General features: G+C 49.7%; 7 protein-coding genes across 7 annotated transcripts; 6 read left to right on the forward strand and 1 right to left on the reverse strand.

The window, feature by feature from the left end:
• Positions 1-276: 276 nt before the first annotated feature.
• J7337_009344 (uncharacterized protein) lies at positions 277-832 on the forward strand (the record flags this gene model as incomplete). The annotated part of the gene is made up of 2 exons (XM_044826943.1): positions 277-708; positions 746-832. 2 exons carry the CDS (start codon positions 277-279, stop codon positions 830-832), a joined length of 519 nt encoding a protein of 172 aa, XP_044677537.1.
• Positions 833-1937: 1105 nt separating this feature from the next.
• Positions 1938-3036, forward strand: J7337_009345 (uncharacterized protein; the record flags this gene model as incomplete). The annotated part of the gene is made up of 3 exons (XM_044826944.1): positions 1938-2028; positions 2216-2557; positions 2612-3036. The coding sequence occupies 3 exons, from the start codon at positions 1938-1940 to the stop codon at positions 3034-3036; spliced, it is 858 nt and encodes a 285-aa protein (XP_044677538.1).
• Positions 3037-9942: 6906 nt separating this feature from the next.
• TRF2 (Transcription elongation factor SPT4) lies at positions 9943-11874 on the forward strand (the record flags this gene model as incomplete). The annotated part of the gene is made up of 3 exons (XM_044826945.1): positions 9943-10292; positions 10335-10549; positions 10598-11874. The coding sequence occupies 3 exons, from the start codon at positions 9943-9945 to the stop codon at positions 11872-11874; spliced, it is 1842 nt and encodes a 613-aa protein (XP_044677539.1).
• Positions 11875-14019: 2145 nt separating this feature from the next.
• Positions 14020-18738, forward strand: J7337_009347 (uncharacterized protein; the record flags this gene model as incomplete). Its single annotated transcript, XM_044826946.1, has 2 exons — positions 14020-18203; positions 18249-18738. 2 exons carry the CDS (start codon positions 14020-14022, stop codon positions 18736-18738), a joined length of 4674 nt encoding a protein of 1557 aa, XP_044677540.1.
• Positions 18739-19769: 1031 nt separating this feature from the next.
• On the reverse strand, positions 19770-20531 carry J7337_009348 (uncharacterized protein; the record flags this gene model as incomplete). The annotated part of the gene is made up of 2 exons (XM_044826947.1): positions 19770-20445; positions 20494-20531. The coding sequence occupies 2 exons, from the start codon at positions 20529-20531 to the stop codon at positions 19770-19772; spliced, it is 714 nt and encodes a 237-aa protein (XP_044677541.1).
• Positions 20532-20920: 389 nt separating this feature from the next.
• Positions 20921-23251, forward strand: J7337_009349 (uncharacterized protein; the record flags this gene model as incomplete). Its single annotated transcript, XM_044826948.1, has 2 exons — positions 20921-21100; positions 21146-23251. 2 exons carry the CDS (start codon positions 20921-20923, stop codon positions 23249-23251), a joined length of 2286 nt encoding a protein of 761 aa, XP_044677542.1.
• A 688-nt stretch (positions 23252-23939) lies between these two features.
• On the forward strand, positions 23940-24890 carry J7337_009350 (uncharacterized protein; the record flags this gene model as incomplete). The annotated part of the gene is made up of 1 exon (XM_044826949.1): positions 23940-24890. One exon carries the CDS (start codon positions 23940-23942, stop codon positions 24888-24890), a length of 951 nt encoding a protein of 316 aa, XP_044677543.1.
• Between the last annotated feature and the right edge of the window lie 425 nt (positions 24891-25315).

The raw sequence follows: 25315 nt of genomic DNA on the forward strand, positions 1-25315 counted from the left end.
TCTTCGCCCCTCATTTCTTCTACCGCGGACTTTTCACAGCCAATACTTACGTGTACCGCTGTGGCGAGGTCAAATTGGGCACGTGCTCATCACTCCATCAGGATTCTAGAACTTGCTCAGCATCCCCGACTTTTTATATATATCGTTCTTCATCAACCCCGTCAAGGGCGATTAACTTTATCGCTGGTGGGGATACAGTCGAGCATGGCATCGTCGCAGACTCCTCCGCATTTGGACTCGGAGAGCGTGACGAGTGGGCAGACGTCTACTTCACAAATGCCGATGCATCATTACCCTGAGGACCAGCGCCAACAGCAGAATGCAACCCCTTATACGGACCGCTCAGAGGATGATCCGCCTCCGAGTTACACTGTAGTCGACAATGAAGGACCTCACGCGAATCCATTTGACCTGCTGCCCAGCAGCTCATCCTCCCTTGGTCTGCATCCCTTCAAGGGGACGTCCAACGACAGAGTAGTCTACTATCTCGACAAGCGTCTTGATACAGACCCTGAATTTCTCGAGCAGCACATCTCAGAGCTCGCCAAGGAACCACCAAGACCATACGTCCGCATCCAGGGTCTAGACCGCAAGTCCGGCAAGGGTGTCGACTTTGACATCCACATTGAACTCACGCCCCTGCTGTATCAAGAGATGGCAACCCGCCGTTCGTGGAGACGCATACGCGCCGTGAACAACTTCGACAAGGTGCGCCGCGGGACAGTGAGCATGACGCGCGCGCCAGGGTTTGGGGGCAGCGGACCGCCTGAGGAGGGCACGCCGGGTGTTGCGCAGTGGTGCTATCGATACTGTGCGAGCAGAGCCGGTCTAAAGGTGTTTGTTCTGGAGCGGCGCTTGACGGGCTGGGACTTCGCCCTCGTGGGGTCTAGGCTGGAGAGTTTGGTGCGGGGGACGGGATATCGTGGGGAAGTCAACATAACCTTTCCTACGACGAATGGACGGGTTGAGATATACAACCACTGCCTAGCCAATCGATGGCGCCTCACACGATGGATTGTACTTTTATTTTATGTTTCTCTTCTGTGGATATTCACTTGGCCATGGGTGTCGCTGCGGACGAGGTGGTACGAGACGGTATTCGTGGAATGGTCGCTAAGTCGGCCTGACAGGCAGGGAACGCTCCGATATGCATGTATGAGTGAAGATCAGTGGTTCAGACTGTGGCGACGACCGATCGAGCAGGCGATTCAGACGAGGCGACGAGGACGGTTGAGCCGTGATGATATAGTGGACGAGTGTGTGGCGCCTGGGGCTGAAGATTCCGCGAGGGGAATGAGAGCGGGACTGGAGGTTCTGCAGCGGACATTTGGATGGGGAGGTGATGGAGAGGGGAGTGGAAGACATTCGCCGTGTATTTGATGGTGTTTGGGTGGTGTTGGGGCATAGATTGAGCTCGCTCCTGGGTTTACATGGAAGCGCTGGCGTATAAGATTGCATTGCCTTGCATTGGTTTTTATTTATGATTCATGATAGTTATTCCCAACTCAAAATGTTAATTCGTTTGTGTCTGAGCTGTCCTATCGAGATCATATTGCTGCGTTGATATCAATATCTCACATCATGAGTTGAGTCACTACAGAGGCAACATCACCGGATTTAAAGCAACACAGATGATGGCGAAGGGCTTAAGGGTCTTATATTATATAAGAACCAAATACCCAAGAGCAAAATACTTCCCCTCAGCTGACAATTGGATATGATACTGGCGAAATCGATATTCTGTGCCAAGGTCCAGGGTAGCTTCTTTCTTATCTTATCAGCCCCTCCACCCCACCAATGTCGCTCACTCATCATCTACACATCCCTTACCAATCTCATTCATCAAGTTCAAGACTTATACTGCAGTCACTCTCTTTTTGCATTCTTCACATTTCATTTCGGATTCAAGATACAGACTTGAATATACAGCCACCACGATGACTGAAGCCGAGATGAGTTCCAGCTCAAGAAGAATACTGGCTGTGGCCCTTGAGAATGAGACAGCAGTTTTGTCAAAGTTGGTCAAAGGTGAGTTCACTTTATCCAGATATGCCAGTGGTCATCTACGAAATGTAAACTGACATCATTCACCACAAAATTCACTGACAAGTCTCAGACCTCACAGGATCAGCCCCAGAATCACCAGATCCCTCCCTCGGGATCGCAGGCACAACTCATAGCCTCGCCCTCAAAACACCATACTATTCCACCACAGTTCCCATCTGGCTTGACCTCATCGCCTCACCTTCTGAATGGTCAGAGTCATTTCTCTCCCCCGAAGCCGCAGAAGTGCTCGCCGTGTTAGGAGGTGTAGTAGTAGTCTTCACCGCAGGTCCGATTTCATCGTCCAAGGATCACCCGGCAAAGGAACTAGTAGAGCACATCGGCAAAGTCCTGAGGAAGGGACTAGGGGGATGGGAGTGGGATGGCGTAGGACTAGCTATCGGCGTGGGAGGAGATGGCAACGAAGAGGAATGGGATGAGATCTGCGCAGAGGCTGGACTGGAGTTTGTGTCTCTTGGCGGAAAAGGCGATACTGGTCGTAACGAATTTGGCGGTATGTCGAATCTGTCGCTCACAGAAAGTTACTAACAAGGACAAGAAAAAACAGGAGTTGCACGAGTAAAAGAAGCCCTCGAAGCAAACGACTGGTCTCAACTCGAAGCACCACTATCAGATTCCGAGTTTGGTGACTTTGAAACGAGCTCAGCCAAGGCAGATGAGGATGACAAAGATTTAGATCCCCAAAAGATGGGCTTTGGCTTCGACAAGTCAGACTTTGAAGGTCTACGACGCGCCATATGGGAGTCCAGCCAGGATGTCGAGGAACCCTCAGAATCCAGCAAGGCAGAGACTAGTAAGGAGGGTGCTTCTGGTGGAGTTGGGTTAGAGGACCTGGATGAGGACGACATCGCCAAGATTGAGAAGATGATGAGAAAACTCCAAGCTGTGAGGGAAGCCGGCGAGGGGATGGGAGAGGAACAGAGGAAGAGAATGGCAGCCAGGGCTGTTGAGGAGGTGATGAGAGATCTTTGAACTGAGTAGGCATCAGCCAAATCTATCCAAGACGAAGTGATTCCTGCAAAATGTTTGTCGCATCATTTCCAGATTATGATGGCCTCTGAACCTCCCATATCCGTTAATGATGCCCATACACCACGCCGACTGCCATTCTGAAGACCTGCCAAAGCTGACTCACGAGGGGCACGATAGCTAACCTTGATCTATATGCCGAGTCCTCTGCGGCCGTCAAGGCATCGACATAGCACGGCTCGCTTACCGTGTCGTTGCACCATGGTCACATCGTCCAACTCAGATCGTGATCCACGGACCGGGTCTTACGTAGTACATATCCAATGCTGGCGAGACCCTTGGCTGGCATGTATGAGACTCAAGTCTCATGGCATCGATAAGCGCCATGATATTGGTAACCAAAAGTTCGGACACGCCTCTGTCCATTCAATGGTCTGTCAAACTTACTGACAAGCGGTAACACAGAGTTGGAGAGTCAAAGCATGTTGCAGTTTCAATTCCACATGTCTTTTCAGCACAGACACGTCTCCCAATTTAGACAATATGCAACGCATCGTGGCATCAGGTAACCCGCTCAATCTTGTGCCGTTATGGTAAAGTTTTTGTAGATCGGCATGGATCGTGACATCCATATCACCGGACTCAACATCGCGGTGACATGCTCAATAGCTCCGTAGATAGCTTGTGGTCTTGGGCGGTGTCGTAGCTTATGCAAGGGAGAGATTCTGAGATTCTGAGATTCTTCCAAAAGTCGCGGGCGTTGACTAATATGTCATAGCTTGTTGTTAGTAAATAAACTTGTCCCCTATCTTAAATCGACCGCTTGAATTGACGTGACTCGACTCATGGAGTTGATGATCGACTAAACGAGGTCAGAGTCCAATTGAGGCCGGAAAGAAGCGGCCCCGGGTCCAAGGGTCCACCGGTGATGTTGGTTAAGCCAGATTGAGACTGCGGTTGAGTCAATAGTGAATCCCCTGAGATGCCATGATAGACGACGTCAAAGATCTCAGACGCCCCATTTTGTTAGTCTGGTCCGTCCCACAACCCTTGTTTGGCGCATGTTGACCAAACAGGGGAGCGACTCACGTTTCAGCGCGTCTTGCCAGGTAGAAACGTAAACGTGCTCAGCCGGGGCTTCAGCTGTCCTTCAAAGCGGTGCAGCTGAAGGGCATGATGCTGAGAGCCCCATACCGGTTAGCTAGCATGAGCCGCCAAGCTTGGCATGTTACCAACAGCGTCTGAGAATTCGTATCATTGTCATGCCATGTCTGGACAAGTTATTCTAGGGATCTAAGGGATGCTCTGAAGGGAGATATCTCCTGAGTGGTGCATGCCAACTCTGCAACAGATGGTGAGGATTGAAATCAAGTGGTCAGCAAACGCGCTCGACGCGCTGCCATCCCCGCCATGGATGGATATGCATATCGTCTCCAGTATGAACATTGCCGCCATTGGTAGGATTCGTGACTCGTCATGCAGGTTGTCGGTTGGACTTTTCGGATTTGGGCAGAGGATTGATAAGTCAGTTTGACTGCGGCCATGGGTCGGCCAAACTCGATCGACAGTAGGGTTCGTCGAACGGTGCTCATTCTTGTCTGTGCTTTCTGACCTCAGAAGCTGGGAAACGAGGGTGAAAGTCTCTGGTGATTAGGTGAGACGAACAAATACAGCAATGGTTCTTTCGTGGTGCAATTGGTTCAATTGTTCATCAAGAATCCTCAAGCTACTTCGTGGTGTTGTTGTCGAGCGCAAATCCACCAACCACAGGCTCTCATGATGTTCTGGCATTTATGCAAGCACATTTCAGTGGGCACCGACTGTGAGTCTCATGGCGGCATGCTGTCAGCTTAAGGAACACGACTGCCTTGCCAGAGCTCAAAGAAAAACAGCGAGTTTAGGGCGATTCACCCCCTAGACTTGATCGGGTGAGGTAAAACTCCAACACTGGTGGACCCAATGGCATGTGGCCGCCGAGACATGGCTTAACGCTGGTTGGCTCTGTCATGCTGATCCTGCAAGGTATCATGCCCCAGATGCACCTCCAGGGGTCTCAGTCAGGGGTAACGGTGCCAAAACTGGTAAGTACCAAGCTGAGGAGGAAAACAATTCGACATGCATCTTGTGTTTTCTGATCTATCATGTCGATCTTTTATGTCACTCCGGACGCGCCCGGGAAAAGACTCGGATCCGGTAAAAGAAAAGAATCGCAGAAGCACCATTTTCATCAGAGGATGTTGTGTGTGTCCATGCTTCATGCTTACTGCACTCCGTACTCCGTAGTAAGGGCGAGACTTTTCGTATTACAGCCACAACCGTTGAGGCTTTGTTATAGTTGCAAAGACCAGAGTCAGATGGCGGTGGCCGTAGGACCGTTCATCGCTGAAGCCGGTAGTCTCTGAATAGTTCATTCTGTTTCCCTTCAATACGCTATTCATTGTTAGTCGTTAGTCAAGTCGGAATAATCTGGCAGGCGCTAAAGTTGCCAAGGCGCGACCGACCTTTGGCCCCAACGTCAGGCTGATTTTGCTTGAACAAGCGTCGATCGCAGTGTTTCGCACAAGAGAACCACGAGAAAAGGGGTCAGAGAAAACATCACACAGTAAGCCGTGTTGTGGCCCACCAGATGACGATGGATTGAGCTACTGCAGGAACAGGGTCTCAGCATACACACCTTCACAAGAGATCCCGAACATGCAAGTCTTTCATGCTGACCAGACATGCCGTGGCGTGGTGGCATTGCTGTGGTACGATCCTTCGCTGGATCCTTTGGTGCAGGTACGAGTACAATTCAGGAAATCCGTGTCATGCTTGCTACCGACGATGTCGGAGGCTTATATCTGAAACGAAAGACAGAGTTTATGACGATATAACCTGACCTCGAAAATTGTAGCTTGGTTTGTGAAAAGGTTCTTTGAAAAGAGCTAATGGATCCAAAGATTCCGCAGAGAATGTCATCGCGTTCCCCTTTTCGGATCACCCCTGCAATTGTCGACATGGGAGTTGTCGGAACGTGGATCCAGCAGATCTGACGAGATTGTTGAAGGATGAGTCAGGATCAACGATGTGACTGGCGATGCTGACTAGCATAAATCAGCATCTTGATGGGAATTGAAGATGCAATTGTTCCAACAATATCCGTATTCATAACTGAATAACGAAAAGAAGCAATGATCCAAAACCATGGGTTGTGTTTCTCAATTCTCGGAACCAATTGTGGATCGAGAGTCAATTGGAGCCACTGACCATTCAACAGATGCAACCAAAAATTGCCAGCATCAGGGAAGGATATCGCATCTTCTCCGGAGACAGTGCTGGGAACTGATAGAAGACCCCCCAAGAGAAGCCCGATAAATTGAAATGGATTGGAAATATATTTGTCAGGAATTGAAGGGAACCCATACTACCTTACCTTCATAATTGAGTACTGGATGACATTGCTGAAGCCTGAGCCACTACTGGCCTACCGAGACTGGACTGACGACACGGATTTTCGGCGACAGTCATGCGTACATGTGCCTTCATCAACTGAAGACATTACGTCAGATGTAGTACAGCATCAGGGCGGTTTGAGGTGCGAGATTGAGATATGTGGCTGAAGACACAGAAATCTCCTGAAGCTGTGGATTTGCTTCGCAACCGAGGGAAGGGTGGGAACACGTGCCATATGTTTGATCTTCGCATTGCTCATGGGTCTCCTCTCGGCAATAGTGTTGGATATTCGTATTGAAAGGACAAGATTCGGGACTCGAAGAACGTCAGGACTGAGAAGACAGACCGACAGCAGGGGGCTGTTCAAGACGTCAATTGCCTGTTATCAGTCATCATGTAGTCATTGGGCCAGTTCAAATCTTGCGGGATGATAAACCGATGACCCGGGAACTTGACATATGTTTTGGCTGAGTCTTCGGCTGTCTGATGATCAACATCATCATGACAAGTGCATCCGACCATCAAGCGCGTCATGTTGTATTGGTTACTGTAACCTTGAGAAACAGGTTCGTCCGGTCTGATTTGAGCCGACTTGACCAATATCAATCTCGGTATTGAGTAGAGCAACATGATTTGATAACGTCATGTAAAACTAGAATCGAGAGGGTTAAAAAAAAAAGTGTGGCGCCAGCTGAAGCTATCTGGTGACGCCTTCCCTCCTCGTCAGACAACGGTTCGATAGGGTAAGACCGGACCGTTTCTCGGTTGCCTGTTTTGGCAGGAAGAGCTAACGTCAGGAATGGCGGCCAATAGGGAGCTAAGTTATGGAGGGCACAGCACCCTTTTACCGCTCCGCCTTGGGGGCCGTTTACCTGTCGTCTCCTAAAACAAGCCCACTATTTTCATTGGCGCGTACCTTGCATTAGTGTGCATAGAGGAATGATCCAATGGACTCTGCATATCTGCACAACGCACGTCTATGAAAAGCTTTATCTCTGCACAACTTCACCCAAAGAGTCCACATCAGCAAGGACCTTACCCCTGATGCAGGTACCGTGCCCTACCGATGCTACCCAACTGAGGAATAGACAAACTCTCATTGACGCTTCAACTCCACTCCCGTACTTCCGACCATTCAAACTGTGCGTTAATTCAGGTCCTCGCCGCGTCCTTGCGCCTGGTCTTGGTCGTGACTTTTTGGTGTATCCGTCCGTTTACTGCAGCCGTCAGCCACATTGAATTCTTTGTTGCATGAAGGATACCCTGGTCTGATGTCTGGGACGAGAACGCCGATCGTCTCTCACGATGCCAGTGCCAGTGTCAGACGGATCGGACTTGACACAGACTCAGAGTAGCGAAACCAATGTGACATTGCAAAAACAAGATGAACTCATGAACCCAGGAGAAGAAAAATGTTCAGAGGTCATGACTGACAGTTGATCACACGTCATGGACGCTGAAGCACAAAGAAAACGCACAGGTAAAGATGCCGACCACCCAGAGCTAACTCTTCCCCAACAGCGGCAGTCTCGCGGGGCCCCTTGATGCTGATCCAGGGTTTGAACCACAAGTTCTACCCGGCCTCTGAACTTCACACTTGCCATTTGTGGCATGTCTATTCCTTCAGGCTCGGTTGGATGTCACCCAATCCAGGGACCGCACTGATTTAGCATATCTTGGAACTATCTGACGGACCGAAGTCCGGACAAGTCTGGGCCAAGAGGCAATTGATACGAAGAGAAATCGAACCGGTCACGACCGCTGGATGAATGGACAAATGGGTGGATGTCTTTGTTCTGTGCGTTGGGGAGCTGGGATGTTTGTGGTGGTGTCGGATGTGGACTCCAAGCACGGCTTGAGTGGGTGTGGACGCCAGTGGTTCTCGTCAGTCACTCGTCAGTGGTTCGTTGGTAAAGTCTTCGTGCAGTTTTGGCCCGCTATGGCCTGCTTTGCTACACGCCAACAGGCCCCTCCCTCGTACACATTGTGCGGGTTGGATGTGACACGGTTGGCTTTTTCCACAAGGAAGGGCCTGTCCGATGCTGAGAATCAGATGTGATGGGCGAACAGGACGAGACAAATTCCTCATCTGGAAGAGATCGCTTATCTGGAGGTTACGCTGCTGACTTGAACTGTCGAACCAAGAGACAAGGCTGAAAAGGAGGCCAATTCTGAGTTACCTTTTGTGGCGACACGACGAGCTATTGCTAGCTGATCTCACAAGTTTTGGTTAGTTTGTGCTAACTTGGGTACGTGCTGGCGTCGGGGCGTAACGTGTTTGAGGCCTTCGTTCTTGAAGAAAACTCCAAAGTTGACAAGAGTCGGACTGGCTGACTTTGGGGGCAGCGGAACCAGGGGGGAAAAAGAGAGAGACGATGACTGGCCAGGCTTGGGATCCATTGCTGGGCTCGGGCGACTTCAGGGCTGCAATGCATCAACCCCCTGTCGTCCTCACCAACTGCAGACCAAACACGGCGGCGCTGTGGTTTGCAACGGTCCCGTCGCTGCCCCTTGGCGCGTTAAGCTGCTGTCTACCCTCCACCGAAGCGCATCACGCCCGCCCAGTCAGGAGACGGAGGTACCTGGGGCTAGGTAACTCTGTCAAGCCACTGCTCAGGTACCCGCACCTCTGTCTTTGGCGCCAGGATACATTGAGACGAGGTTCCATCCTTTTTCCCTTTTCCCAGTTTCTGAGCATTTTCGCACGGCGCCGTGTCCCCACACTACCTGCTAGTGGTGGTACCTTGGTCTGAGTCCTGTACCTTTTCTCCGATCGAGGTGCCCGCCCGTGGAGGGGACGGCAGCCAGAGGTGCAGGACTAGCCACTAGGGACAGACAGGTAGGCCTCTAGACTCTGTCAGCAACGGCTCTTCTCCTTTGAAGACTTCCCCCCCATCCCCGTCCCCGTGCCCCGTCCGTTTCTCTTTTCCATCTTGCATCGCCAGTCCGCACTCCTTGTGACCGCTTTTTCCGCTTCTTCTCCCTCGTCTTTTTGTCCATTCTTTTCTTTCCTTAAGTCACTCTCTTGAATTATTCAATCTTCAAGCCAATCTTCGGTTCCCGTCACTCTTTCCGGGTCCGTTCCTTTCTTTAGGCTCTACCAAGCTCAAACAACTCTTACACCAGGATCGCTCCCACGTCCACAACGTTTTTAAAACGCCCAAAACCGTTCGAGACCGGCACATCCGCCATCACGATACTTGATTCTTACCTCCTTATTCTGTTTTGCAGATCAAGGAATACACTCTTTATTTGAACTGACTACTGAATTAACCGTCATTCACTACGCTCCTTTACCGACTCGTCGATTTTGGCTCCGCCGTCTTTTCTGTCTGATAATCCAGCTCACTTGAACGCGTCTGCTTCAAGTATAATCGACGACAACCGCTTCACAGCATCCGATTTCGACCAGTTTCATTTTATTTTATAATTTCAACCTGCATCTAGTGATCGCATCCCGCGATCTACTTTTTAGCAATGGCCACGGAGATTGAACACCCCATGGCCTTGGGCAATGTCCCCGAGGTCACCACACCCAACTCAACATCTTCACCATCTGTCCCGACCCCTGTCTCAGCCTCCATGAAAAAAGAGACACCATCTCCCTCTGCCTCAGCCGCCAACAATGCTTCCCGACGACCTCCCCGCAAGAGCACTCTCACCCAACAGCAAAAGAACCAGAAGCGACAGCGTGCTACACAGGATCAATTGACGACGTTGGAGATGGAATTCAACAACAACCCCACACCCACTGCCACCGTCCGTGAGAGAATTGCCGAGGAAATCAACATGACCGAAAGGTCTGTTCAGATTTGGTTCCAGAACAGGTATGTGAAGGAATGAGACTTGTAGAATTTCGCTGACAGTAGTAGACGAGCAAAGATTAAGCTGCTGGCCAAGAAGAGTCTGGAAACTGGCGAAGACATCGACTCAATTCCCGAGTCAATGCGAGCTTATCTCGCTATGCAGGCCATGGAATCTGGCAAGGGTCTCGGCGGAAGTTATCTCGGCCGTACTGGACTGCTCCCCTTTGGTCATGGTAACATGATGCTCGGTGGCGATCAGGGAGGTCAGGGCAAAGTTTGTGAGTATTTCGACCCGCCACGTAAACGGTGTATTAACTGAACAGCAGTGATTCATCATCTTACCTGCCGATCCCTCAGCATTGGAAAGTGGACTCGAGTTGGACAAAACACGATGGATCTCATCATTTTCTACTCACCCGACAAGTGCACCATGACCTACTACATCAACAACGAGCAGGCTGGCTACAAGATCGAGTACCCCTTCTCTTCCATCAAGAACATTTTCCTCGAGAATGGCGAAGGAGACCCAACTAAGCTTGGAGGGATTGTCATTGAGTTGAACAGGCCCCCCAACTTTTTCATGGACTCATCTCCCACCACCAACGGATTCTTCCAGTGTGGTGATTTCACAGAGGATCTCCAGGCTACCCAGTGCTTGGTCCACCACCTCGGTGGAAACCCCAAGGTTCTCAGTGGCCAGCTCGCCAAGCTAGTTTCTCTCGAGTCCTTCATGAACCGTCACAACCCTCACCCCTACAACGACCCTCACGTCCTCTCCGTCTCGGCTCCTGTCTCCCCGACCGCCCGACCCTCATCTCAGCCCAGCTTTCAACCCCATGTCGGCATGTACCAGGAGCAGTGGGGTATTCACCAGATGCACTCTGGCATGCGTCCTGGACCTGGCCACAAGCGTCAACGTTCGCGATCAGTTCCTGGACCTGTTGATTTCGCCATGTTCCAGAACCAGCCGATGCCTTCCTTCTACATCCAACCTCCTGGAGAGATGCCTCCTCCCCCTCCCCAGCACAACCCTCACATCTTTGCGCCTATTCCTCAGCCTCCTGGAAACATGGCTCCTAATCTGCGCATTGATACTCAGGCAGGATTCGGCCTGGACATGCGTCAATACCCCATGTCTGCCACCACTGCTTCTCCTGCCGAGTTTCCTCCCAGCCCAGGCTTCTTCCCCCCTGGTCCCGAGGTTCCTCAGTCAAGCTACAACACACCTTATAGCCATGGTTTCCTGTCACCAATGGTTAACCCCGACACAGGTGTTCCCACTTCTGTTTCTCCTCTCCCATTCAACAGCCCTGGCGAGCCTTCCATCCTAGAGCAGTCGCCTCCCATGTCAATGATGGGCCGCCCTGGCTCAGCTGATTTGTATCCCATGAACGACGGATCTTGTGCTGTTTCGGAGGACGGAGCGAGCCTGAATGAGATGTACTCCAAGCACACCATCAACCTGCCCATGCACACAACCTCGCCTGGTTTCGTGCAACACCAACAAGCAGACCTCGACATGGATCAGCTTGTGCAGTTTGACGCAGTTGACCCGTCAAGCCTATCCCCCGAGGCAATGCCCCAAGCTCACCAAGGAAACTAAAAGAGTATAGGGCGGGTACAGGTGTTGGTGGTGTTTTGTAGTATGTCAATCATACCAGGGCGTTTGGGCAAATTATACCATTGGGATTTCCTTTTCTTGTTTTCCGCCAGCTTCATATAGGCGACTTTCCTTGCCATCTTCTCAATTCTACCAAAGCAGTATTGATACCGATGGTGTCAGTTTGGTCGATTCTCCTCCCCACTACGGCCATGAATGAACTTGCATGACGATACACTTCTTTGACATCGGTCATGTATGTCGGGCACAACACAGCGATCGTATAACTCTTTCCCGCGTTGAAGTACTTTCATTTTAAATCATTTACCGCGACTTGTTTATTTCTTGGGTGGTCTTGTTCAACACTTTGCAACCGACGACCCTGTCATTCGGCTTCATTTTCCCTGACCAGCGTTGCCTGACCACCACACGCTTGTCTTGGACTTAATCTGCATACACATTGTCTTTGTAAAAGCACAGATGGTGGTGTTTAATATTTTCGATAGCTTGTTTTCTTTGTATCACGTCGAAAGTTGGGGAGAAGCCCCGGCGGCTTTTGTTAGGTTCATTATTCTAATGGTGGGCTTTGGGATGTTTTTTCTTTGTCTGGTTTTGTGCTTCGAGGCACATTGGAGTTTATGAGCAGCTGGGTTGCTGTCCTCGGTAGGCGTCAATTGAGACGTGTACTTCAAGGGAAGCCTACAGTTGGACACGAAGGCATGGGTATTTTTATAGGGTGGAATTGCTGAATAAAATGGGGTTATGTTCACTGAGTTTACCTGTGTGATTGACTTTTGTGATTGTAATTCCAGGGACGGATGATTCGGAGGTAGGATCGTTGTGAGAATGTTACAAGGCGCAGTCTTGGGTGACATTAACGGGCTCCGAGGGGACCGTGAGAGGTAGAGGTGCAGAGATCAGCATGGCTGAGTCTGACAGGTTGGACAAGAAAGTGTAGACGTGATTCAAAGGGGACGACTTTTATAAATAAGCATATAGAAATAAGCAGTCTATTAGATCTTATAATTATCAGATTTATTAGCCAGAGCATGTCCCATATTAATGAAGTGCCGACTGCCAAGATGGATGGACCAAAGGTTGGCTAATGTCTTATAACCCAGGTCGTGACGCGGCTCACTCGGAAGATGTGGGAGTAACAACGGACCGTGTAAGAGGTCTGTACCACCAGGGCTGAGCCGCGTATCCTCGAGCACTCAAGTCTTCGAGTCTCGCTGTCCCCCGTTTTATCTTCTCCTCACTGTCTTCATACATACGACTGCGGATTAAGCTGCGTATATTTCGAGGCGCAGTGAGCTATGATTGGACTTTGATTGCACGTGTGACAAGTGTTGGTCAGCCTTTAAAGACAAGAATAGACTAATTTGGGGTCTGGACTGCTTTGAATCAGTCGGTCGTGTTATTTCCCCAGCAGCCCAGCTCTTCAATCCCCAGTGTTTTTAGGTGAAACGGATTCAATGCATGAGCTTATTTTGTCGCCAGATTAGATGGCTTGATTTAAGCTACGAGTTAGCGACTTGGCTGGAATTACCGGTGCCAATCAGGCCGAGCTTGTACGACGCAGAGTCTGCTACAGTACCCGCGGGCTGCGAGGATTCCAGGTGATGATAAGTGCAATGCTGCGCCTCAATACACCTCGTCATGCTTGCAAAGTTAATTCGTGAGGGGAGTATCAAGGCACGAAGAGGTTCCGAGGATCCGGATGGGACGAATTGTTAGTGAAGGATAGCAGAAACTGTAGTGAATCCATGGATGATTATGCTTTTCATGCGGAGATTGAAGGATTACGAATGGTAGGCGTAGCTTACAGAACCATCCTTGGCTTTCATCCATTGGAGTAAAGGCCGCTTCGGGCTGTATACGATCCCCGTTGCCCAGCCCAGCCCAGCCAGCCAGCCCAGCCAGCCTAATAACTCAATTCTGACGAAACATCCACATTCTCCAACTCCTCTGCAAGTCGTCTTATTCTCTCGTTTTCCTTCTTCTTTCCTGGATTACACCAGAGACCTTTCCTAGGTCATCATCTCGTTTCAATACCGCTCCAATCTAACTGAACCCGGCGCGTCCCCACGACCACTCCACAGCTCCAACGGTATTTCCAGATGCTACCGCCGATTCAACGGCCTTAACATGGCTCCTCCATACCCCAGCGATAATAGCGGGCGACGTCCTTCGCAACCGAGAAATGACACCGACGGTGAAATAGCTCGTGATCTCGCTGCTCTCGATGAGCGATATCCTCGAACTTCGACCAATTTCTCGAGACCACGGAATACAGGGCGCTCTTACACAGACCCCAACAATGATCGCCAGCGACGATCTTCCACAGATGATACAAATGTGAGATCTGGATCGAGGTCCAGAACTAGAAGACCAGATGATGGTTCTCGTCCACGAGCGAGCGGTCCATACGAATTGCGACCGATTCCTTCGAGGACGGAATTGTCAACTGACCAACCTCCCGACTCTGCGGACCGAACTGATAAAGAATTGACTTCGCCCTTTGACAAGACCAGTTTTGGGTTCGGCGGAAACGGTACCAAATCCTCAGTGCGCGCCGATATCAAGAAATATCTTCGAGAAAGACGCCAGCGAAGAATTGGACCTGGCGCAAAACCAACATGGAAAGATCGCACTAAGAAACAGCTCGGAGAGTTCCACCAAAAGGTCATTCTCGAGACAATTCTTCGCCAAAAACCCCTCGAACCTTTACCCGACGGTCGCCATATTCCTCTCAATCCACCGCAGCGAAGTGCCAATGGTCTTATCGACGAGCGTGCAGGAAAGCCGTACTGCAGTAACTTCATCCGCTCAAGTCGCTACACTATCTACGATTTCATCCCGAAGCAACTCATCTTTCAGTTTAGCAAGCTTGGTAACTTTTACTTCCTTGTTGTTGGTTCTATTCAGATGGTTCCTGGTCTGAGTACTGTCGGAAGATGGACTACTATTGTACCTCTGGGTGTATTCGTCGCATTCAGCATGGCCAAGGAAGGATGGGATGATTATAGGCGCTATCGACTTGATCGCCTGGAAAATCGAAGTGAGGCTTGGATTCTGACGGATCGAAATGCGGAAAAAGGCCGTGTCAGACACGCTGAGAAAATGAGGAGGCAAAGGGAAAAAGCGTCTGAGAGTGGTGAAGAGCACATGCTTGATGATCTCGAGTCAGGCACCGCAGGAACCGCCAAATTGGGTGGAAAGGGAGACTGGACTTTGGTACAATGGCAGCATGTTCGTGTTGGCGATGTAATTCGTTTGCGCCGAGATGACCCTGTTCCTGCGGATATTGTGCTTTTGCATGCTACCGGTCCTAATGGCATTGCGTACATCGACACCATGGCTCTTGATGGTGAGACGAACCTCAAGAGTAAACAGGCCTGTCCTTTGCTCGCCGAGCGATGCAACACCCTCGAAGGACTTCGCGCGACACAAGCTACTGTCATCTCTGAAAATCCTAACCTGGACCTTTACAGCTACGACGGTCGAGTAACTGTCGACGGCGAAACTCTACCACTGTCCATGAACAATGTCGTTTACCGTGGATCTACTCTCCGCAACACTGCTGAGGCCCTCGGTATCATTGTAAACACAGGCGAGGAGTGCAAGATTCGGATGAACGCCAACAAAAATGTTCGCGCGAAGAAACCCGCTATGCAATCTGTTATCAACAAGATGATCATGGTTCAAATCTTCATCGTTCTCATGCTCACAATGGGTCTAACTATTGGTTACTACCTGTGGCGAGATGAGACTGAGGATTTCGCTTGGTACATCAAGCGACTTCCTTTCTATAATGGCAGTGTCGCTTTTAAGGAAATCTTCTTTGGGTACATCATTATGTTCAACACACTGATCCCCTTGTCGCTGTATATCAGTCTTGAAATTATCAAATTGGGTCAGCTATATTTGCTTCAGGATGCCGAGATGTATGACCCAATATCGGACACGCCTATGGTTGCGAATACGACCACTATCCTCGAGAATTTGGGCCAAGTCAGCTATGTCTTCTCTGACAAGACGGGTACTCTGACAGAAAACATCATGCGCTTTCGGAAAATGTCGGTCGCTGGTGTTGCTTGTCTGCATGATATGGACGTGCAGAGGGATCAAGAGGAGATGCGTCGACGAATTGAAGAGTCGGAACGGCCGAAAAAGGGTAAAAGCAAAGCAAGCTTTTCTACGGCAAAGAATACAGGCCATGTCAAGACTTTGGACGGAAACGACGATACAAGTGGAAGCGGATCTCGACCAGAGCCTATTAGAACCATGTCGACAAGGTCTGCAAGCCATTGGCAATCTACTGTCAATACAGCTGAGAACGCCGACATGAAGACGGAAGATTTACTTGAGTACATTCAGAGAAAGCCGAATACGGCTTTCTCGCGAAAGGTAAAGCACTTTTTGCTGTGTATTGCTCTCTGCCACACTTGTCTTCCTGAAAAGACTGATGATGGCGACATCACATTCCAAGCTGCTTCACCTGATGAACTTGCTCTTGTTGAAGCTGCCAAAGATCTGGGATATCTGGTCATTGATCGGCCTGCACAAGCTATCAAATTGGAGGCCCGAGATGCAGATGGTTCCCTATACACCGAGACGTATCAGGTGCTGGATGTGATTGAATTCAGCAGCAAGAGGAAGAGAATGTCGATCATCATTCGCATGCCCGATGGACGTATCTGCCTCTTTTGCAAGGGTGCCGACAATGTCATCATGCAGCGTCTGAAGTTGAGTAATCTCGCCGAAGAAACTGCCAAGAACATCGGTCGTCGGGCAAGTCAGCGACGAGCGTCTCGACAGGATCAAGCTTTGCAGCGGATCAACTCTCAAAAGAGCGTCAGTCCTTATGGTAGTCCCTATGGAAGTCCTCGCAATAGTTTTGGGTTCTCCAGAGCCGAATCGTCTAATCGAGAAGGTCTCAGATTGAGCTTGGGACGACGTTCCACTGATCTGAAGCGTCTGTCACAACAACTTGCTCGATCACCTCGTACTTCCACCGAAATGATGAGCCCTAGACAGAGTCTTGCTCAAATGCCCTCGTTCGACGATGCCGAGCGCAAGATTGACGAATCTATGGCTGCTAATGAAGGCGCCGTGTTTGAGAAGTGCTTCCAGCACGTCGATGATTTCGCCAGCGAGGGACTCCGAACTCTTATGTATGCTTACCGTTACATTGACGAGGACTCTTATCGCACTTGGAAAGAAAAGTACAGAGAAGCTGAGACAAGCTTGATCGATCGTCAGGAGCGCATCGAAGCCGCGGGAGAGCTTATTGAGCAGAGGTTCGAGCTTGCCGGAGCGACAGCAATTGAGGACAAGCTTCAGGTGGGAGTCCCAGACACCATTGACAAGCTGCGCCGAGCCAACATCAAAGTCTGGATGCTTACGGGCGACAAGCGAGAGACGGCTATTAATATTGGCCATTCTGCTCGTGTGTGTAAACCTTGGTCAGAGATTTACGTTCTGGACGCGACTTTGGGCGAACTCAAGGAGACGATTACTGCGACTCTCAATGATGTTAGCCGTGGTATGGTTCCGCATTCCGTTGTGGTTGTTGACGGACAGACACTGGCCAAGATTGACGAAGATGATGAATTGTCTCTTCTGTTCTATGACCTTGTTGTACGTGTTGATTCTGTCATCTGCTGCCGAGCTTCTCCTTCACAAAAGTCCAATCTCGTTCGCTCGATTCGAAGATATGTGCCTAAGAGCATGACTCTGGCAATTGGAGACGGTGCGAACGATATCGGTATGATCCAGGCCTCTCATGTTGGCATTGGTATTTCTGGTCGCGAGGGTTTACAGGCTGCTCGAATTTCGGACTACTCGATTGCCCAATTCCGATTCCTTCAAAAGCTACTCTTTGTTCATGGCCGTTGGAACTACATGAGGACCGGCAAGTATGTACTTGCAACTTTCTGGAAGGAAGTCCTCTTCTTCATCGTACAAGCTCATTACCAGCGCTATAACGGATACTCTGGCACGTCACTGTACGAATCGTGGAGTTTGACCGTCTTCAATAGTGCCTTTACGTCACTTCCTGTTATTCTTCTCGGTATTTTCGAGAAGGATCTGCGTGCAGAGACGTTGATGAAAGTGCCAGAGTTGTACACTTTTGGACAGAGGAACCTCGGATTCAGATTCTCGCAGTACTTTGCATGGATGTTCATGGGTGCTGCTGGGAGTTTTGTGATCTGGTACTTTACGTGGTGTGTTTACGATAAGATCTTTTATGATCGGGATAACAGTATCTTTGCTATGGGTATGGTTAGTTTCACTGTTGCTGTTATTTTCATCAACATCAAGCTCTTGTAAGTTCTCTGATATGTGTTGTTGAGCTGTACTGACTCTTGCAGGATCCTTGAAGTGCACACCAAAACTGTTGTTACCTTTGGTGGTTGTCTGATATCTGTCGCTGGCTGGTTCTTGTGGATGCTGGCCTTGTCAGGCATCAAGCCCAAGAGTTTTGGCCCTTATATTGTTAGGGACGCTTTTATTGACAACTTTGGTCGCACACTACAATGGTGGACGCTTGTACTGCTCGAGCTTATCGTGCTCATTGTCATTGATCTGGTTGTTCAAGCTATTCGCCGAGTCTATTTCCCCGGCGACCAGGATCTGATGCAACGAATTGAGAAAGATGGCAATGTGGACAAAGTCTTTGGAGATGGCAAAGACGCTGAAGAAGGCGACGGTGAAGCAGAGAGAATTCTGTCAAACCAGCCAACCCCGGGTATTGACAGAGGACAAGATAGGAGACATCGTGGGAGCCACGATGATTATCAACCGAGGTTCACGGCGACTGCAGAAGAGAGGGAGAATCCAATGGAGCAATGGCGGGGATGAAGGAGTTTCTTTTGTTTGGGTATATCCACGGATGATCAAGGTGCCTCTTGCGGGAATGGCTGGGCTACAGGCGCTGGAGTTGGGATGGGTTTACGAATTGGTTGGTTATAGTGAGCGTTTGTATGACGTATTATTGCATTGCTATAGTGTATCGAATGAATGAATGAGCGAATACCGCAATATCTCACATTACCAAGGCTTGCTATCTCGATGTTGTACAGGGCTCCCCGCTTCGGTAAATGTCTCCCCGATTCCCCGGACTTATCAATTGGTCCTTGTTACATGAGACACGCTACGGTGAGCTTCCGTCATCATCAATCCATTCCGAGTCTTCCATTCCGGCCGCTAGAATTAAGGTCATCGGTGTGATTACCGAAGCACGTGGAGAAGATCAACAGTGACCTCGGCGCAATGTAAGATATATACCGTGCCTCTTTAATACTACATCCCCCAAATTCCAGAGAATGTGATAACTCATCATCACTTTAGTCTCTTTTTTTATTTTATTCGCCATAAAAAATATCGAAATGGGCGCGGCTTGTCCTCCGGCGACACAACCGCCGCCGCCTAAACCTGTTCCGTGCGCTTCTTCGCTACACCCGGCATTTTTCACAGACAGGTTCCGAAGAGCGCCGACTTCTTTGACTATGGGATCGGTTGCCAGTCCTGTGACGCTGGGATATGTTTATCAGGAAAATGAGAGGAGAAAACCGAAGCTATGAGATCATAAATGGAGGATCGGAGACAAAACCGACGATTTATTTTGCACATTCGGGTGATGATAACCCAGCGACAAAGGATGAGACGCCAAGTGTTTGGAGCGGTGGATTATGACACATTTGCATGATTACGACAACGTTGAGAGATGGATTGATATTGGGGTATCAGTTTGATTGATTGAAAGAGGACTTTGTTGCATAATTATACCCTTTTGGCCGGGTTGTCCATCCCATCTGTTCGCCTAGGAAATACACAGTTTCAACAAGAAGGAAATAATTAAAAGGAATGGCTCCGCGCTCACAAACCCTACCTTAACCAGACCCATTCTTGACAGCGATCACAATAGCCATGATAATGAGGAATACTACGAGTGCCAAAAGTGCCATGAGCTTGACGTTCTTCCACCACATCTTGCGCTTAAGGCCACGACTGCGCACGCGGAACTCTCGTGCGCTACCACCAAGGCGGTCTGTCTTGTCAACCAGCAAGTCCAGCCTTTCACCGCGCTCAAGAAGACTCTCGATGTTCTTGGTCATGATCCCCCTAACGTCGTCGATCTCGCGCTTGGCGTTTCCGATGGCATCGTCGCGGCCTCCGCTTGTAGTACCGTATTCGATCATGAGAGACTTGAGTTCCGAGTTGAACGATGCTGCGCCGTAGTTGGGCATGTCGGAGAAGTCAGTGCTCTCGGGGAATTGCTGCAGGAAGCGCTTGCGGATTTCGAAGAGATAACCGAATGGCACGCGACGGCCGAGGGATGAGTCGGCGATGACGAGGAATGTTAGGCCGCCTGCGGAAGGGTACTCGCGATGTTCAGATGGAGATTCGGAGACATAGTGGATTTGGTGCTGGCCGTGGGTGTAGGTGAGCTTTTGAGGGTTTGTGTGTTCGATCTTGGGGAGGATGAGGGATGCGAGGGACGAGGTTTGGGAGGAGGCCGATGTTGTGCATTCTGAGAGAATCGTGGTATTATGCGCGATACAGGAGCTGTAGATTGTTAGCTGCGTTTGTCGATATTGATGATGATTGACGGACTAGAGCAAGGGAGTCGCAGGAGTCGATGACGATGCCATGATGGGCGAGTCTGCGCCTAGTGTTATGAAGTGATTGATTGGTGTTGAAGATCAGGCGATTCAAGATGAACCCTCAAGACGAGGCTGACGAAAGAAATGGAAGCAAGGTAAGCAAGATAATTAACCCAAGTCAAGTCAAGTTAGAGTCAAGTAACAAGTCTACAATGACGACTCTGCCTGGTCGCGGCGTCTCATCGTCATTCCCCACTCATGCGAACGCACGGAGGCCGGCGGAACGAATCTCCGTCTCATGGTAATTTTTTGAGACGGGTTTTCATATGATGGCAAGACTTGGTCGCATTCGCCCTAGAGCAAAGACACGGTCATTTAACGATTGTTTTTTTCGTTTCTGAGAGGAGCATGTTTGGTTCACTCTTTGTTTTTTCATAATGAGTTTTTTACTCCGGGCTGGAGGCTTACGAGCTCCTATTGTTCGGGTGACGAGAAGGACGATATCAACTTCACCAAGACTTTCAAGAGCGCCGAGTCCAATTAAGAGGAAACATGGACCGAACAAGGTTGAAGCCCGAAAGGCTGGAGAGAAGAAGTCTGAATTTTCTCCAAAGCTGGTATGTTTTATTTTCTCATTTTGAGAACATCACTTACCAATTTAGGTGACCAAAACTGATGACAGAAATGACATGAAGAGAATGAGGTTCGGCATGGACAAAAAGTCAAGTGGACGACATGGAATGTTCCGATCAACTGTTTTGATGAAGTTTCAAGATGTCATGAAAAATGCAAGCAAATCTTCTGTGTCTGCTGCGGGTGTGGGAGAGGATGAGCTCCATCAGCAAGCCTCAATGTTTATGAAGGTGCTGGACTCAGCATTCGACATGGCTGAGCAGAACATCACCGACCGAGTCAAGAACCCCCTGTTCTGGAATCTTCGCGACGCTTTCATACTGAAGGATATCAAGGGTCTCACAAACGAGATCCAGTACTCCTTTCAATCATTTCTCATTCGACAGCGCTTCTCAAAGGGTTTGGAGGAGAGCCATAAGCGCCTTTTGGACTTTCGGTTTCCCTATGAGTGGTTCCCTGCGACGAGAGCCATGCAGCGCACTATCCATGTTCACGTGGGACCGACGAATTCCGGAAAGACGTACAGAGCCTTGAAAGCGTTGGAGAACTCGAAGCGAGGAGTTTATGCGGGGCCGTTGCGTTTGCTAGCAAACGAGGTTTATCAGAGACTCAAGGCTAAGGGATTACCGTGCGCGCTGTTGACAGGAGAGGAAGTTCGTTTGCCGGAAGATACGGATACGTACTTTACGAGTTGTACGGTGGAGATGGTTCCCTTCAATGAGCGGTATGACGTTGCTGTCATTGATGAGATTCAGATGCTGGCTGATCCGGATCGTGGCAGCGCTTGGACATCTGCGCTGTTGGGTGTTCAAGCGAAGGAGGTTCATCTTTGTGGTGAGGAGAGAACTGTGAGTTTGATCCAGAGTATTTGCGCAGGTATCGGCGATAAGTGCATCGTGCATCGATATGATCGTCTAAGTCCTCTGGAGACCATGGATGAGGCCCTAGACGGTGACTACAGTCGTCTGGAAAAGGGAGATGCGGTTGTCGCATTCAGTCGTCTGAACTTGCACGCCCTGAAACGAACAATCGAGAAGAAGACTGGACGACGATGTGCGATTATCTACGGATCTTTACCGCCTGAAGTGCGTGTTCAGCAAGCTGCGCTCTTCAACGACCCCGACAACGATTACGACTTTATCGTCGCCAGTGACGCTATCGGTATGGGTTTGAACCTGGAAATTCGACGAGTTATTCTTGAAGCAGTCGCAAAGTTTGATGGAAATCACAACAGAATGCTCACGCACCCTGAGCTGAAGCAGATTGGTGGTCGAGCTGGACGATATCGAACTGTCCGCAACGCCGCCGAAGCAGGGAAAAATGCCGACGTCGCTGTTGAGGAGGAGAGAAAGGTTGGCTATGTCACAACAATGGATAGCCAAGATCTCAGGTCGGTGCATCGAGCTTTCGACGCCACAGTTGATGATATCGAGGCCGCGTACATTTCACCACCGGCTGCTGCTATCGAGCGCTTCTCAACATACTTCCCCAAGGGAACACCTCTATCGTTCATCCTCATGCGCATTCGAGAGCTAGCGTCCGTGAGCAAGCAGTACAGAATCCACATCTCCCCAGATAAGCTAGAGATTGCCGACCACGTCCAGGATATCCCTCTGACGATCTATGATCGACTGTTGTTCACCAACTTGCCCGTGAATACACGAGCTCAGAACGCAATATCTGTTCTGCGAGCCCTCGCCAGGATCGTCGCCAACAGCGAAGACGGCTCACTTCTCAGAATTAAAGAAATTCCCCTGGAGAACCTTGACATCGACTTCAAGACGTTCAAGGGCACGTCAATGGACTATCTTCACAGGCTTGAATCACTGCACGCTGCTATTAATCAGTATATCTGGCTATCCTACCGATTTAGCGGCATGTTCCGCGATCAAAAGCTAGCATTCCACGTCCGATCTCTCGTCGAAGAAAAGCTGATTGATACACTGGAGAGGCTTGATTTCACAGAAACTGACCTCAAGGGTATCCGAATGAGGAACAGAAAGGAAGCGCGTAAGACGACAACGTCGCGTGAAGAACTGGGAGAGGCAGATCTTAAGGATCTAGAGCAAGAGTCGGATGAAACACCTATTGGAGATGAGCTGGCCTGGAAGGCAGCTGCTCCGACGTCAGGATGATTGTATAGCACCTAGATGACATGGCATATGAACGGCGTTGGGTTGGGACTGTATAGAGATGGATTGGATGTAACTTTATTATTGGAGCAATGTATCACCACATTTGTACAATAGATGATGCGTACATGAACTATTATGGTTATTTTCCGCACGTGCCTTTGTTTCAGATGAGTGTTGAGTGTTTACAACATGTTTGCCTGCTTCTGAGACATGCAGTTCGTGACTTTGTGTTACACCTTAGAGTTTAGGCAGGCAGCTCGTGTTAATTCGACAATTTCAAAGTTAGCCTTCAATTTCAGGCAGCAGCCCAAAAAAATGAATAACCTTTGTCCTGTGCTCGTTATTAACTTTCTGTTTGTCCAATGAGTCAGAAATTTAGTTGTTGGTTGTACTCCAGGTTATTGTTTGTCCATGTTGCAGCCAATCGAACGTCTCTCCTGAATCTCAAAATTCAGGGACCGTAGGGCTCCTGGGTTGCTCCACTTGTCGTCATTCAAGGGCATTGACCCCTGTCAGCAGCCTATTTGGAGTGGGCATCTCAGCTGAGCGAGGCTCCCCTCTCCACTTTCTTTCACGCTGACAACTCTAGCTCAAGCTTGAACTTGGACTCCTCATTGCTCTGTACACAATCTCTTGCACAGCAAAACCCTCTACAGTCATTGTCGGACCGAGCTTCACGACAACCATAATGGAGTCGAGCGGTCTTCACCCCTCCTTCGCCAACAACGCCGTGCCATCGGCACCATACGTCCGTCGAGCACCAAGCCCGCCATTCATTCACATCCCACCGACAGGACAATGCGGCGTCTCCGCTGCGCCCATCCTCCTCCCATCGTACGAACACGTCGACTCGAGTCAGTTGACGGACCACGATGTAAAGATCATCACGCAAAACATGCAGCAGATCGCGACAGATCGTGCGGCAGATTGGTCCTATGAGCAGCGACGTGATGCCCAGAAGCTAGTGGACTTTCTGTACCTTGGTCCCAACAGCATAGCTAAGAATATCAAGTGGTTGCAGGAGGAGGGCATCACTATGATTGCTGTGGCGAGAGATGCGCGCATGGCGGGCGTGAAGCTCATGGGTGTTGAGAAGGCTGCGAAAACGCTCAACATTGAGGTCCAGTATATCGATCTGGAAGGCAACGATAAGCTGATCAGTTCGTTTCCTGACATTATTCGACTGATCAACGACCATCTTTTATCCGTGTATCACAGCCAAGCCAAGGGTCGAAACAAGAACGGCGAACTCCTCGTTGATCCAAGCGCATTCCGCCGGGGCAAAGTCCTCCTCACGTGCGAGACGGGCAACGACAGATCAGCGGCCATCGCTGCAGCCTACATCATGGCAGTTTTTGGAAAGGATATGATCACCGCGGTTCAGTTCATCAGCATACAGCGATTCTGCTGCGCTTTCGACGAGGACACCAAGCGGAAGTTGCAGTGCTGGGAGGATATTCTACGGGCGCGCTCACAAGTCGCTATGGAGCGGGCTGTAACCCCCAACGCGGCACATACGAAGCGACATATTGACGATGTGATGGATACGAGCGAGAACCCTAACGACAAGGGGGACTTTGCGCTGGATCAGGATCGGTTCAATGGCAGAGGATCGTTTGCGCCGTTTGTGGATATGTAGAGACGACGGATTGATTGACTCGAGGTAGAGTAGAGGTATGGCGTTTTGGACTGGTTTAGATACCCTGTATACTGATTGGCAGTGTCGGATTCTGATATCTGATGCATATTACGGCAATGGGATTGTTTGTTTTGTATTCTATTCTCGATGGTTTCAAGCTGTTGGAGGGTCACCAGATGGTTGCGTATAGAGCGAGACTTGAATCTCATAATATCGTCTGAGAATTGTGTCTTGGCCCGCTTCGAATGAATTGCTGAAGAATGGAACATAGACTTGAGCCAGGCGTTATGACCAGGGTTTTTGAAGCATTATTTGTGGAAAAATAAATGAATGTATAATGGTTGAGCTGTTGAAGCTTAGTGAAGTCCTGATCGAAAGTGAGTGGCGTATCCGTACTCTCATCAGCTTCAAAGCCAACGGTGTCT

Source organism: Fusarium musae, chromosome 7 (assembly GCF_019915245.1).
Source record: "Fusarium musae strain F31 chromosome 7, whole genome shotgun sequence".
Classification (NCBI taxonomy): Eukaryota; Fungi; Ascomycota; class Sordariomycetes; order Hypocreales; family Nectriaceae; genus Fusarium; species Fusarium musae.